This window comes from Pezoporus flaviventris, unplaced genomic scaffold, assembly GCF_033815535.1.
Source record: "Pezoporus flaviventris isolate CSIRO_AGI_PZ_B2104156 unplaced genomic scaffold, CSIRO_AGI_Pfla_v1 ptg000017l, whole genome shotgun sequence".
NCBI classification, from domain to species: domain Eukaryota; kingdom Metazoa; phylum Chordata; class Aves; order Psittaciformes; family Psittacidae; genus Pezoporus; species Pezoporus flaviventris.
Window position 1 is genome coordinate 771,105 of NW_026892565.1, and position 15,483 is coordinate 786,587.

General features: G+C 58.3%; 1 protein-coding gene across 1 annotated transcript; it reads left to right on the forward strand.

Annotated features, from left to right (window-relative positions):
* The first annotated feature begins 6,562 nt into the window (after positions 1-6,562).
* KLHDC8A (kelch domain containing 8A) lies at positions 6,563-10,492 on the forward strand. Its single transcript, XM_061454981.1, has 5 exons — positions 6,563-6,972; positions 8,269-8,433; positions 9,401-9,616; positions 9,949-10,050; positions 10,245-10,492. Exons 1-5 carry the CDS (start codon positions 6,597-6,599, stop codon positions 10,436-10,438), a joined length of 1,053 nt encoding a protein of 350 aa, XP_061310965.1. The 5' UTR covers positions 6,563-6,596; the 3' UTR covers positions 10,439-10,492.
* Positions 10,493-15,483: the final 4,991 nt, after the last annotated feature.

Sequence of the window (15,483 nt, forward strand, 5' to 3'; positions counted from 1 at the left end):
TGCTCCCCTCCCTTCGCCCATCTCCGTCCTTTGCCTCGGAGCTGTGTGCTCGCAGGCAGGGAGGGCGGGCTGAGGGAGAGCTGCTGTTACAGAACATCCTGTGCGAACACAGGGAGCCATAAAAGGCTTAAACTATGGGGCTGGTGATGCAGCGGGTACACAGAGGCACGCACAGCCCGGCTGCAGCGCCGAGCAGGAGAGCAGATGGGGAAACGCGCTCCCCGTTCATTGTCCTACATCTCGGGAGGGTGAGGATCAGAGCTGCTGGATTGATGCTGATTCCATTCTTCCCTTGCATCCCTCCCACACAGCAATCCCAGCCCCAGCTGCTCCCCATGCTGCTCGCATCCCTGCCACCGGTGCGGGAAGGGAGGAGGAGGATGCTCCACAGGCACTGAGGATTCGGGCATTGATAGAGCATCTCTAAGCAGAGCCATGCTCCACCTCGACCCAGCGCTGTGAGTACATCCCTGTGCTTCCCAAGCTCTCCTGGCAGGAGGGAGGGAGTTTCTGCTGGAGGTCAGTGGGTGATGGGGAAGGGAGTGGGATGCTTTAAAGCAGGAGCTGCTTTCTCCCACTGTCAGGCCAGGCTTTTAATAAACCACCAGAAACAAAGCTTTGAGACTGTGCTAAAAGTGGGTTAAGGAGGGGGCTCTCCTCCCAGCCCCATAGTCCCAAATCCCACATTTTCAGCCCTTCTCCCAGGCCAGGCCCTGTCTCAGCAGCGATGGTGTTTGCCTTGAGCTGCCCCCAGCTGAGGTCTGACCCAAGCTCTTTCCGTCCCCTGCGGAGGGATGCAGCCTAAGTACAGAGTAATAGGAGCTTTATGAACGTCACCAGTGAGGCTGCAGGGCTTGAAAAGCACCTTCTGCATTTGACCCGTGCCAAAGAGAAGCTGCTTGTGGGGAGAGCGGAGGCAGCAGCTGGGGCAAGGGGAGGAGATGCAGGATGCTGCTGGGAGCTGGACCAGGGACGGGGCATCCTTGATCTCGCAGGTGAGTTATCTTTCCTCGATGGAATTATAGCTCTCTCCCTGGAGACAAACTGGGATGTGCATCTTGTTCTGCTGGTTCTTCAGCCCATCCAGGAGGAAGGATGGGCTGGGATCTTCCTTGTGCTCATGGGCACCAACAGATTAAGCAGCTTTTCTTGCTGTCCTGGAGCCTGCTAAAGCTCCTGGCACCCTCCTGATGCACAGCTGCTGTGGAATATTTCCTTCCACAGCCTCTCTGCCTTCCTCCCGTTAGCAACCACTGGGAATTGCATCTGGCATGGAAATGATCCCAAGGGACTGGTGCTGGGGGGGCAGAAGTGAAGCTGGAAGGGGGGGGTCAGCTCGGTCACAGCCTCTTCACCTTCAAACTGCACCTCCTTATGTCTGCAAAGGGAGATGCTGGGGAACAGGAGTGGAACGAGCTGCCTGTGAGCTGCTGCTTCTCCTTTGCTTGCCACGATGAATTCATGCTTTTGCTCTTCCCTTCTGCCTCTCTTCTTGCCAAGTGGGTATTTGCAGAGGAACCAGTGGATTTTGTTGTTGTTGTTCCGGGGAGCTGTTACTATGGCAAGGAAACTCGATTCCATGCGAGGGGAGGTCGGAAATGCCGGGCTCAACGTTTCGTGCCTGCTCTGTTTAAAGCCTCAGCTGCCGGGGTGTGAGCAGGGAGCAGCAAAAGGAGCCCCTGCCTCTCAGAGGGTTTCTTTAAAGCCTTTTCTGCTTAAAAGTTGGAGGCTTTTGGCAATCCAGCTGTGGTGCTGCAGATGTGGAATGGCGAAGCCTGCAGAAAGGGTGTCTGTGGCTTGGTGGGGAGGGATTTAGGGGTCTCTTCTGGGTGCTGAGCAGGGAGAAACGTGGACTTGGAGCGTCCTGGAAGCTCTGCTCTCCCCAGTGTCCTGTTTGGCTGTGTCCTTGCTGAGATGAGCGTTTCTTTATAGCAGGGGTTGGTACCTGAGCCCTCGGGGCCTCTTCACACCGTGCTGGTGTTTATCCTGCACTGCCAAGGTGACATTTGTGTGCTTGTAGGAGGGAAAGCAGCTCACTTCAGCCGCAGTGATTAATGGGGAGGCTTAGGGGCTGCTCCCACACTGGAAGCTGTGTTAGCCGAGGTGCACCGTGTCCTACCAGCTTCCAGTGAAGGTGAAGGCAGCACAAAGAGCATTATCCCCATTTCCCATCCTTTCTCATCACTTGTCCCTTATGTTTGGGTGAAATCCCTGCTTTAAGCCAATATGGCGTGTGCCACCCAGGCAGGACCAAGGTCCCTGCCCACGCAAGGTGTGTTGAGGCTGTGTGGCGGCATCCCATCCCTGGCACCTCTCAGCACCTCCGTCTCTGCCCCTTGAAGCAAGTGATGAGCATTAAGTGGTCTGGGGCCACACTGGGAGCGGAAGAGCTGAGCCACAGGGATTGATGGTCCTTTCCCTTCTCCGGATTGGGTTGGACTCTGTGCCTGGAAGTCAGGAAAGCACCGGAGTGCTGCTGAGACCTGGAATTGTACTGGGAAGAGAACCAGGAGCAGGCAGGGGGGAGCTGGGCTGTGCCTCACACCCCTCCTTGGCTCCTGGGGATCTCTTTGTGTCCCTACTCCTGGCCTTGTACCGTGGATGCTCCTCGGGACAGGCACAGGTCCCCTGCACCGAGCCTCTTTCCAGCTGCCTTTGTGCTGTGTCATCTCTCCCTGCCCTTTACTTGACGGAGTGCAGGCAGGCAGGGCAGAGCTGAACCGAAGCTGCTGGTTCCTGCCGGCGCCGAGGAGCGGGAGCTGTGATTTCATCTCGGGGTTTGTGTGCTATTTCCAGCACATTGTCCCTGTTCCTGCCTCTCCTGTGACGCCGGGAGCACTGGGAACCGCTGCGGCTGCCGGTGCTGCCTGGGTGGCAGCCAGCCCTGCAGCCCCTGTGCTCCTGCAGCCCCTGTGCTCCTGCAGCCCCTGCAGCCCCTGTACTCACACGTTCAGGTGAGTACAAGAGCTCTGCCTTGGAAGGCAGCGGTTTCGTTAGCAGGTTGGCGTCTGGGTCTGCTTTAACCTCCTCCTGGTGACAGCGAGGAGCGTGGGGACGCTTGGCAGAGGATGGGAGCAGTGGTGCCTGGAGCACAGCGCCTGAGGGGGATGTGATGGGTGCCCTGGGTCTGACCCAGGGATGGAAACCTGGACTCGGGCTGCTCGAGAGAGCAAAGCTGAGGGTGAGCTCTTGTGGCCCAGCTGAACTTGGGATGAGATGCCAGGACAAAGTGCTGTGGTCTCCTGGATCCTCGGGGTGGCCCTGATGTGGCCACTGCCTGAGTGAGGGTTTGAGGTGGTTCTGTGAGTGATGGAGGCTCTTCAGAGCAAGTGGGACAGCATCAGTTTGTGTTGGGTTGGATCTGCCTCGGTCTGAGGGAGAATTCAGGGGTCTGTTTCTAGCATGCACAGTTTCATGTGTTGGATAAATTGGCTTGAGGGCCTCCCTGGATGGAGGGTGTATGTGTGAGCGTGGCTGCAGTGTATGGTGATGTCTCAGGGTGGATATCCTCAGTCTGAGCATTAAGCATGGAACATTTGGGAATCTCTCTGGCTTTTCATCTTCTGGGGCCTTTTTGCATTGCCTTCCATCTGGAAAGGTGTCAACAGGATCCCTCCTCACTGTGCTCGTTGCAATGCATTCTTTAGGGTTGTGCATGAGCCTAAAGGACACCCTGATGGCTGGAGGGGGCAGGTTTCTGCTCCAGCTGGGTTGTGTGCTGGCTCCTGAGGGATTTCCAAACCTGGAATGGCAAAACCTCTATGGGATGAGATAGGAAATAAAGGGAAAGCAGTGACCAGTGCTGAGATCGCTCTCCCTGTTCAGCCCATAGAGCAATCTAATACCCCCCAGTGCATCTCTTATAAATCACAAGTCACTGCAGGTCATAAATGCTCCACAGCCACTTGGCACAAGACCTTTTGGGGTTGCTGTGGGTGCTGAACTGTGCTGAGCCCTTACAGCCAGGGTTTCTGTGCCCTGGAGGGCTCAGCACTGTGCTGGCCTCTCCTCTGATAAATTACCACTCATTTTGAGTTTAATGTAGCCATTTAAGGAAGGAAAACTGTTAATGCTCCCAGTGTGTTTGGGATAAGTGATTCCCTCTGCCTGGGAGGAGACCACGGCTGCAGGGAAGGGGGTGCTCGGGCAGCTCCTGGCTCCTGCAGCATCGCTTCACACTGGGATTCAGGTGATGCTGAAGGGGAGGGAGACCAAGTGTGGGTAGAGGGCTTCACGCTGATTTCATTGTCTTTAAGCAGCGTGGAAGCCAAGAATAGCGAGTTATGTGCAGTTATGTGCAGTTATGTGCAGCTGGACTGGGGCAGAGCTTTGCATTGCTGCTGCTGGGGGTGGGTCCTGCTGGTTCTGCTCTCTGGGACCGTGCTGGGCTGAATGGGCAGGTCTGGGCTCTGCCTGCTCCCATGAAGGACCCACAGAAACACTCCGGCCCTCTCCAAGGGCTCTGAGTCACTTGCTGTGAGCTGCTGTGCTGAAAGCAGCCTCTTCCAGGCCATTTGAGACAGTTCTGCTTGAGCTTTGGGTAACCGTAGTGACAGCAGAGACACTGGCACCAGCAGCGAGCTCTGCCTCTGTCAGGCGTTGATGCTTGAGGGGGTCTCATCGCAGGGCTGCACGTTAGAGCTGGAGAAGGAAGGGCAGGAAGACGACTTCTCTGGGGTCTGGAAGCGGGAGCCAGCTCCGCTCGTCTCATCTGTGGATGTGCCAGTGGTCGTGCATGAAAACCCACCTGACAGAGGTCAGTGAGTCCTGAGAGCCCCGCTCCACAGCTGCTTAAGCTGCCCGAGCTCCCCGAGCTGATCCAGCTGCCGGCAGTGATGCGCATCAGATGAGAAGGGATTGAGGGGAGAGGAGACCAGCAGCTGGTGACCTGAGCCCTTGTCTGCCCCTTTCTCCTCCTCCTTAGCATTGCTTTGTGTTCCTTTGTGCTGTGCGCATGTGCCTGCTGCTGGGGGCACGCAGCCCAGGGAGGTGTCATTTGTTAACCACCACCTTGATGGTGTCCAGCTGACTATTTGGGAATGACAATAAAAAGCCCTGCTCAGACGTGTCGGGTTTGGTGCCAGCTCGCACTCGTGTGGGAAATGGGTTTGGTGGATCCCAGCCCAGTGGTCTGAGACCTGTTTCAGTGATGCTTTTCCATCGCCCTCCTCTCATGACACTCGCAGAGGAGATGTAGGAACTGTGACCATGGAAAACGATGTCCCCTTCGGACGGGCCCTGCAGGCTGAGCCCCACAGCAGAGATGAGTCTGGGGGGGTGGTGATTTGTACCTGAGATAACAGCAACCACCCTGCTCAGGGATGCCTCTGTCTCCCTGCTTACCCGATAAACACAACAGGCACCCCAGTGCTCTATACACAGGGTGAGTCTGGGGTACAGCAGCCCGTGTGTGTGTGTGCACCCCTGCGCTGGACCTGCCCCGTTGCTCCGTGCTGTGGTCTGTGACAGCAGCAGGATTCCCGCTGGGATCATCCCAAGTGTGACGGGTGATGGCAGGCGGCTGTAGGTGGCTGTTGCTAAGCTACAGGCGGTGCCTGCTCCGGCTGTCAGGGCTCGGGGAGCTGCAGGGCTGTGGCAGGGCAGGGGGTGCCGGGGGGGGGACAAGGCCTGTTTGTGGGTCAGGGAGTCTCGCAGAGCCCACTGCAAGGGGTCTGCATGGATAGAAGGGGGGGCGATGCTGCCCTAGCCCAGGGCTGCGCTCACGCAGGAGCCTGCTGCCTTTGGGGCTCTTATGGCAAGCACTGGCTCTGTCCTACAGTCCTGTGTCAAAGATTCCCATGCTGGAGAGGCTGCTGCCTCTGCCAGGGGTGAACGAACCCCACTTGGTTTTAAGGGCACCGAGTTACACAATGAAGGTGGGGATGCTCAGTGCAAACCACATCCCATTCCGTGCTGGGCGAGCGAGCAAGCCGCTGCCTTTGTTCCTTTCTGTTTGCCCTCTCTCCGTCCTGCTGCTCTAATGAACCTCATCTGCGTGCTCCCAAGAGAGGAGGTGAAGGGAACTCCATGGGTTCCCAGCGGAGCCTCTGCCTCCCCTCCCCGCGCTGCTCTGGTCCCTTCCAGCTCCGTGCCTGGGCTGCAGAAGCAAGGGCTGGCTCTTGCCTTCCCCGGGATGGGCACAGGGGTCAGGGGGAGTAACCAGGGCAGAGAGGCAGGGTGTAAGGGAAAGGTCCCCAGCAGGCAGGGGAACAGGCGGGGAAGTGAGCAGACGCTTGCAGCCCCTCACTGGGAATGTCGCCTGGGGGTGGGGATGCTCGGGAGCAAACCGGCTCCAGCCCCTCCTGCCTTTTCCTTGTTATCCCCATCCTTGTGTTTCGTTTCTAGGACCAGTCTCTGCACAAGCTGCTGAAGCAGAGCCGGAGCTGCAGGTTCATGGAGGCGCAATGAAAGGTACCGGCCGCTGCCGCTGTGTGTCGGGGGGTGGCGGAAGGGGCCGGAGCCTGCCGGCAGGGATGCTCCTGCCGCAGTCAGTTTGCACCTCATGTTTCTCCGTTGCTTTTCCCTGCTCTGTTTCGCAGCGTAGGCAGCCCCGTCCCGCGGGCAGGCACCGATGCTCTGTGTCCCCCCCAGCCACCATGGAGCTCGCTAACAGCAAAGACTTCCAATGGAAAACCCTGGCCCCGCTCCCGAGCCGCAGGGTCTACTCCACGCTGGTGGAAGCCGGGGGGCAAGTGTTTGCCATCGGGGGCTGCGATGACAACGGGGTCCCCATGGACTGCTTCGAGGTCTACTCCCCCGAGGCCGACCAGTGGACATCGCTGCCCCCCATGCCCACGGCCAGGGCCGGGGTGGCCGTGGCCACCTTGGGCAAGAGGATCATGGTGATCGGAGGGGTCGGAGCGAATCAGCTGCCGGTGAAGATAGTGGAGATGTACAACACGGATGAGGGCAAGTGGAAGAAGAGGAACTCGCTGAGGGAGGCGGCCATGGGCATCTCTGTGACAGCAAAAGGCAAGGAGCATCCTGATTCCTGCTGCGTCCTTCCCGGCCAGGCGGGGATGCCTGTGGGTGGTGGGATGGAGAAGGGCTCCGTCCCATCGGTTGGTGCATCAGGCACTAAAGCTTTCTTGCTTGCTGCAGCTTGCGTGCTGCAGGTGCTGGGAGAACAGGAATGATGCTGCCGGCTGAATGTGAGCCACAGAACAGCTCTCAGAAGACAGACAGCCCCGGTCCAAACCCAGAACCAGCCAGGAGAGAGTCAGCTTCACGTGGGCCCAAGTCGTTGTGGAAGGAGGGGAAATGGCTGCCCTTGTGGCTCAGCTCCTGCCTCAAGCGGGGCTGGTTACATCCCTGCTGGGCTCTGCCTTACCAGCCCATCCCATTCATTCCATTGCAGAGCAGAGATGTGGATGTGGACTTCCTTTAGCGCGCTCTGCCCTGCTTTGAGCCTGGAGCTGGGCTCGGGGAGCTTCCCACCCTGCCTGGGATTAGGACTCTAATCTGCAGGGAGCATCTTGGAGAGCTGCTTGGCTTCTCTGCTTAAGTGGCTTTAAAAGCTCCCGTCACGGAATGCTTAAAGATAATATTTACCATCCTGGAGATGGATTTCTCTCTGGTATAAGCTTGCCTGACTGATAGAGCAGGGTCAATGTGCTGTGAGAGGCCAGGAGCAGAGAGAGCTGCCCAGATCCTTGCAGCGTGCAGGCTGCTCTCTGCTTTTAGAGCTGCAAGGCCAAGGCTGCTCTCACTGCCCTCCTGCATCTTGTCTGCAGCACGAGATGCTTGTTGGAGATGTGGGTGCTGTGCAGGTAGGGGTTGATCTGGGGAGCCAGGTTTGCCATTGGTGGATGGAGCTGATGGGGAACAAGGAGTCTCAGTGCCTTGTGTTGGCTCTGAGCCCCTGTCCCAGCCTGCAGAGCTGCCTCCTGTGCCAGAGCTTGCTGGGGACAAGCAGCAGATGAGCATGGGAGCAGCAGCCCTGGATGAGGGAGTGGGGTCGGGGAAGAGCATCCGCGTTGCTGCAGGACCAGCATCGTCCTCCTGTGCCCCAGGGCTGGGAGCTCGGTTGTGGCTGCCCCCTCCCTGGCAGTGCTCAAGGCCAGGTTGGACACAGGGCTTGGAGCAAGCTGCTCCAGTGGAAGGGGTCCTTGCCCGTCGCAGGGGTTGGAGCTGGAGGAGCTTTGAGGTCCCTTCCAACCCAAACCAGGCTGGGGCTCCAAGGAGTGACCAGCTCTGTGTCGTGGGGGGTATTTCTGATGCTTCCCTATAATAACTGCGGGATTCTTTTTACTTCTTGGCCCTGTCCAGACTACCGAGTCTATGCAGCTGGTGGGATGGGATCCGACCTGCGGCCACACAACTACCTGCAGCACTATGACATGCTGAAGGACATCTGGGTGTCACTGGCGGCCATGCCCACACCCAGGTACGCTGCCACGTCCTTCCTGCGAGGCACCAAGATCTACGTGCTGGGTAAGGAGCAGTCCTGCCTCCCCTCCTCCTCCTCAGCGAGCGGCTCCTTTGCTCTGGGCACTGGGAAGAGGCTTTTGGGAACGTTCTCCTCCATCTCGGCCTGCTCCCTCGTGCACTCAGACACCCCGAGCTTTGCAGAGGAGGGGCTGGTGCTGGGTTTGGGTCCACCACGAGAGCGCCTGCACCCTTGAACGCCCTGAGAACTCATGGTGCTGGGTGAGGGACCTCTCCCCTCCCACCCATCCATGGGTGCTGGCAGCCAAAGGTGCAGTTGGTCTCTGCCCCATTCTCAGTCCTGCAACTGCACCAGAAGCCCCTGGGCTCAACCAAGGTGTTAAAATGCTTCTATACGTTATATATCAGCCAAGCACCACCCAGCTTCACAGAGGCTCTGCCTTTATAGCTGCTTTGGAGGCTGCTCTAGGTGGGCAATGTCAGACCAAGCCTTTCGCAGGGGATGACCATAGAATGGGTTGGAAAGGAGCTTAAATCATCCAGTTCCAACCCCTGCCATGGGCAGGGACACCTCACACCAGACCCTGTACCCAAGGCTCTGCCCAACCTGGCCTTGAACACTGCAGGGATGGGGCATTGACCCTGTCTTTGGGCACCCTGTGCCCATGGTGCATTAGAAAGGGAAGCCAATGCAGGGGACCGCTGCTGTTTGCTCATGGCTCAGGATCAAGATGCACAAGCCCTGATTGCTCCAAGCCTCCACGGCCCTGCCTTGCCTTAGGGGTTACCAGAAAGGACTCTGATGTATTTTGCACTTTGCTTGCTGCTGGCAGACAGCCTGTGGGGCCGGGGGCAAGCCCAGGCTCTGCCTTCAAAGGCATCAGAGCTGCGAATGGGTCCCATTTCAGCAGCTCTCTTGCTCTCTGCCTGCCCTGGGAGGCTCCTCTGGTTCCTGGTGCTGTTGCCTTGGTGCTATGAGCCAAGCTGACCCTTCCCTCCCTCTGTCCCGCAGGTGGAAGGCAGTCCAAGTACGCCATCAATGCCTTCGAGGTCTTTGACACTGAGACCCGGTCGTGGACCAAGTTTCCCAACATCCCCAACAAAAGGGCCTTCTCCAGCTTCGTGCCCACTGAAGACAAGCTCTTCAGCCTCGGGGGCCTGCGCCAGGGCCGGCTCTACCGGCAGCCCAAGTTCATGAGGACCGTGGACATGTTTGACATGGAGCAAGGTGGGGGCTGTCCCATCTCCATCCTGCCCAAAGGAGCGGGGCGGGATGGGGCTTTGCTGTCTCTGCACACCACAGAGCGCTCATCCGCTGGGTTCTGTCGCTTCCCGCTTGCTTGGAGCTGGTGCTTTGAGCCCAGCATCAGGGCAGCAGAGGAGAACCCCAATGTCCCAGGTACCCTAACGTGGCAGTGAGGAACCTGAGCCCTGTGTCCCCGGGTTTCCTTGTCCCAGGGTGCAGCAGCAAAACGGCACTTCCACAAGCACGTGGGTCAGAGAGGCCGATGGTGTCCCAGGCGTGGATGCTCCTGTAATGCCCTGTCCCATCCCTTCCAGGTGGCTGGATGAAGATGGAGCGCTCCTCCTACCTGAAGAAGAGGCGAGCAGACTTCGTGGCTGGCTACCTGAAGGGCAGGGTTGTCGTGGCTGGGGGACTCGGTGAGGCTGTGGGCACGGTGGTGATGCTTTAATAGTGCACGTGGGTTGTGTGATCATTACAGAGGGGAGAGACGCTGGCCTGAGGGAGCAGGGAGAACAGACCCCATAGGGGATGGTGTCCAGAGCACAGACCCTGTCCCAGCGCAGACAGAGAATGCTTCCCACTGACCCCATCCCTCACTGTGTGCTTCCAGGAAACCAACCGACCGTCCTGGAGTCCGCGGAAGCCTTCCACCCCGAGAAGAACAAGTGGGAGAGCCTCCCCCCGATGCCCACCCCGCGCTGCGCCTGCTCCAGCATCGTGCTCCACAACTGCCTGCTGGCCGTTGGGGGGGTGAGCCAGGGCCTGAGCAGTGCCGTGGAGGCTCTGTGCATCTCCGACCCCTGAGCACGTCCTGCCCGCAGCAGGACCCTGCCCCTCGCTGCCTCCAGCAGTGGAGGTGATGCTCCTGGTCCTGCCCTTCTCGGGTGCTGCCATTCCGGCCCCATGGAGGGGAGGAGCACCTTGGCCCCTCCAGTTGTCTTTGGAGCTCTGTGGGCAATCCCAGGTGAAGGAGCTGCTCACAACTGCATTGGGAGCATCCGGACAGGTCAGTGGTGGTTCAGGGAGAACTGGTGGGATGTCCTCTTTGAGCATCCTGGGTTTGATGTGTGCTTCCCAGCACAGATCCTCTTGGCTGGCAGCAAGGGAAACCCCTACCTTGCAGCCAGATTCCGGGGATCATTCTTTTGCCTTCATAGCAAGGCTTTTCCTGCAAACCTGTAGCATTTGACTGTTGGTTTGGAGTAGCTGGAGCTGCCAATGCTCCTGGGAGGGAGGGATGGATGCCCAAGTGACTGTTTTGGTCAGAGGGATCTTCCTTTTGGCACAGGACTAGCACAAGTACTGCCTTTGCTGGCTTTCATGCAAAGATGGCCTCAACCTACAACGTTCCAAGTTGGTTTTTAGCTGCTGTAGTGATGTGGGACTGTTGTCAGCCCTGGGAGAAAGGAGGTGATGGTTTGCTCAGCAAAGCCAGAATTCCCTGGCTGTCGCCTCCTCTTTGTGCTTCCCAGGCACTTCGTGGGAGAGGTGTCTGAACTGTTGGGCACCAGTTCTAGCTTGTAGCTCTTGCACCATTAAATGCTGTATTCAGAAAAGCCCTTGGAAAAGCCCTGTCTGTGCTATGGGCTCCATCGGGGTTATGATTGCTTGGAAATGTGGGACCCAGGCTGAAAAGGGGGAGAGGGGGCAGCGCAGGTGGCTGTAGCCAGTGATGTCCCCCATGCTCTGCGTGCTGCCCCATCGCTGAGGCTCTTCCCTGTGAGGTTGCTGAGGCGCTGGCACAGGGTGCCCAGAGAAGCTGTGGCTGCCCCATCCCTGGCAGTGCTCAAGGCCAGGTTGGACACAGGGGCTTGGAGCAAGCTGCTCCAGTGGAAGGGGTCCCTGCCCGTGGCAGGGGTTGGAGCTGGAGGAGCTTTGAGGTCCCTTCAACCCAACGCATCCCCTGATTTTCATCCTCCCTTTAAAGCGGTTCCTGGCCGCAGGAGCAGGGTCCCGGTGCAGGGGGAAGGTGGGGGCCCCGCCGGTGCCGGCCCCGCTCCCGCCGCTGCGGAGCACCGAGGACACCGTGCGGCGGCCGCGGCAACGGCACCGGTTGGGGGATTGTGCTCGGGGCCCCGGTGAGGAGCACGGAGCCCAGCGGAGGGCTCGGAGGCTGCAGGGAACGGGGCGCCGGGAGCCGGCGTTTGGGTCTGAGAGCATCCCTGGGGGACGGGAGGTGCTGAGAGCATCCCTCTGCTCGCGTGCAGCCCTGGGGTGCTGCCTCCCTACCCTCATGGAACCCCCCTTTGAACGAGGAGGATGGAGGGGAAGAGGGAGCCTTCTCCTCTTCCAGAGCAAGCCCGTGTCTCCCAGCACAGCCAATCTCCGTTCCGGCTGCCTCTGCACAATGAGGGTCTCTGGCTATTAATGGTTTTCCTTTGTCCTTAAGGAACCTTTCCCACACACAGCACAGCCCGATGCTGCTCTGCTCTCTTCTCATCAGCGCTAAGCCTTGTTATTGCAGCGAGGCTGCTGGCCAGGGCTTAGGGTTCAGTGCTGCTGTGCTGGCTTTGTTAAGCTGGAGCAAGGGGAGGAGGAATCCGCTCCCTTTGTCTGGCTGCAGCACAGCTGGAAGCTGATCCTTTGCTTTCTCCCTGCAGAAAGGCTGGAGAGTGACAGACAAAGCAGTGTCATGGGAATAAACCCGCTCCAGGACTTAATGAAGGGATGTCAGGGGCTGGGGACCAGGCTGGGGGGAGATGGTTGGTAATCAAAGTTGGGGATGTGCCCAGCATTTAGAGAGGGAAAGAGCAGCTCTGCAGTGAGGGGCAGATCCAGGTCAGCTGCCTTTGTAGTGAAACTCAAGTTCCCATCACCAAGCAGGATGCCTGCTTCGGCCCAACCAGCAGATGCTGTGCTGCTGGGTGCTCCTGCCTGGGGCTGCTTTTTCCTCTTCACAGCCAAGTTTTCCCTAGGAGTCTGTGTCCACATCTATCCCAGTTCCAGGGTTGGGAGCTTCCTGGGCTGTGTGCTCTGCAGCCGTGTCCTGCTCTGTCTGCTGCCTTCTCCCCAGATCCTGCTGGGAAAGGCAGAGGCTCCAGACACTGTGTGTCCCATCTACAGCACTTGCACTGCACACCAACAGTGGCTTGGTCAATGTTGCTCCTGACCCCCAGCCTCTCCTGGGCGTCCTTCTTGTTGCTGGCCTTCTCTGCTGGTTCGTCCACAGACTCCTCTGGACCAAGGGCATCTCCCATGGGGATGATGGGTGCCCAGCTCCTGAGCAGCACCAGGTTATTGCAGGTCCTTTCTAGGCTCATCAAAGGCTGGAAGGAGATGCTGTGGGACTCAGCAACAGCCACGCAGGCTCCTCAGAACCAGCGGCTCTGTGCTGCCCTCCGAGTGATGGGGGACCCTGAGCCAAGGCTGCGGAGCAGATTCAGTCGTACCCTGCCTGTGTGTGTGTCCTGGGGATTGTTTTCCAGCTGGGCTGGGCCGAGCAGTGCAGGATGGGCTCCTGTTCTCCCGGTGCTCTGAACGGCAGATGGCATCCACGGGCTGAGCCCAGGCTGGACCAGCACCTCCCAGCAGGCAGGAGGATGGAGGTGCTGGCTCCCAAGTGCCGCTGGGGCTGTGCAGGGATCCTGGCTAATAAGGATCCAGCAAATAGTTTGATGTGAGGATGTGCATCTTCTCCAGCATTTCATTACCACGAACGTGCATCACCTCTGACTGCAATCACCTTGCAGTAGCTATGGCAGAGCTGAATCTGCTCTCAGTGCCCCAGGCACCCTCACAGGGAAGAGCTTCTGTCTAACAGCTCACCTCAGTCTCCTCTCTGGCAGGTTAAAGCCATTCCCCTTGTCCTGTACCTACAGGCCCTTGTCCAAACAATGTCCTGGGACATGGGACTCTGTTCCCCAAAGCCACCCAAAAACAACCATGGTGTTTGCTCTTCAAGGCAGGGAGCTCAGGGAGCTGCCACCCTCATCTCCCACTGTGAGCATCACTGTTGGCTGTTGTCTAACACTGATGCCGGTGCAGGTGTGTAAGGGGTGTCAGCATAGAAGACCTGTTGATCTCAAGGCATATTTGCTGAACCTTTCAATTGTGGATGCTGGTGCAAAGGGAATCTGTTAGAAAGTAAAGCAAATAGAAAATAACTGGGTTTCAACCCAACTTTCGTTCCAAAATACACAGTAAATATGACCTGCATTGGAGAGTGGTCACCAGCAACCCTGAGAAGGGATTGCCAATGTTCTGTACTCCTTAATACCTGTTCTCAGCCCTGCATCGAAGCGGGAGCACATTTCAGTACACCCAGTGCTCTGACCAGTGCATTGTGGCACTCTTCCTTCCTGACCTTCACTGCATGCATCCGCCAGCTCCTCCTGCCCCTGCGGAGCCGCGGGAAGCCCCAGCCTGGTCCCTCTGCCCAGGTTTCACCTCCTCATCGGCGGCCGCCTCTTCTCCGTGCGCCTTTATCTGCAGCCCAGCCGAGCCCTTGAGTTTTCCCTAATGGGGCTCCGCAAATCCCGGCGCTGGCAGTGGCCGTGTCCTCGCCTGAACCCCCGCTCCTGGACGCTGTGTTTGCTGGGAGCCAGGATCCCCGCTGCCAGCTCCGGTGGCTGCTCCGGCACGCGGTGATGCCGGGGGCTCTCCTGCCCGAAGGCATCGCTTCCCGTTGTCCCCAGGCAGACCGCGTCTCCATGAACAGCAAAGTTCCTTAGGACAGCCTCTGGCAGACGGGGCTGTGGAGCAGGAATGCCTCCTGGAGCTTCCCATGGCCCCGAACACAGAGCGCTGCTCTGCTCGGCTGGTCCTGGCCAGGAGCGGGGATGCTCTTTAGGATGCGCTGCCCGTTGGTTGTCAGCTGGCCAACGCTCCCCGAAAGGGACCCGTCCTGGTTTGAACGCTGTTGCACAGCTTCAGCGAAGAGTTTATCTTTGGATGGCTGGGAATAGAGCTCCTCCGTGCTGCCAGAGCTGCAGTGGCACTGGGGAACACCGGTGTCTGTTACAGCGGCTGGGAGATGGGGTCCTGAGCTCTTCTGTGGCTGGCTCAGCTGCAGAGCAAGAAGGACACCAATGCCAGAGTCTGGCCTTCTGCTCCTTTCTGCTCTCCTCACCACGCCTAAGGAGATATGGCAGGACCTGGCTTCACAGCACCACAATGCAGATGTTACCGGGTTAATGGGGTTTGCAGAATGCTCCCTACAGATGAGCAGTCTGGGCACAATCTGCCCATCAAGTGGTTCCCAAGCTGGGAAACATGAGCGTGGCTTTACCCAGGGCAGGTGGATGTGATGGGTGGATGGAGGGGTGGATGGATGGATGTGGTGTAATCCACATCTGCAGTGGAAGTGGCCTCTGCTGTAATCATTAGATGTGATAGGCAATAAATGACTTTTCAAAAGGCCCCTATTGGTGCTAATGTGTTTCCCTCCTTCTGCTGATGGATGGGGCACCCCACTGGGAGGGTCAGAGCAAACCCAGCTTCCTCAGAGGACCAATGGCTTTCACACCTGCCTGAGCACTACTGAGGAATGCTGCCAGCTTGGAATGCCACTAACAGCGGTGATCATTAAACCTAGCATTTCAGTGCCTGCTGGGGCTCTTTCCCTGTTGGAGGGCTCGCTGCTGTCAGCTTATCCACAAGCAGAGGCGCGCAGAGCCTTGCTGCCACCAAACCCAACGGTAGAGTCCTAGGTTTTGCCCAGGACGTGGCTGTTTAGCACTGAGGCCGTGCTGGAGCATTTAGTCACCAACAGCCAAATCAGCCCCAAGTGAGGAGCCTGCAAGTGAATAGAGCTTCCGTTCGGACAAAGCAGCGAGGTGATTAGAGGAGCGTTAAGCTGGTTTCCCTGACATGGAGCCAAATTCCTCGTTGGCTTTCACGTTGGTTTAGTG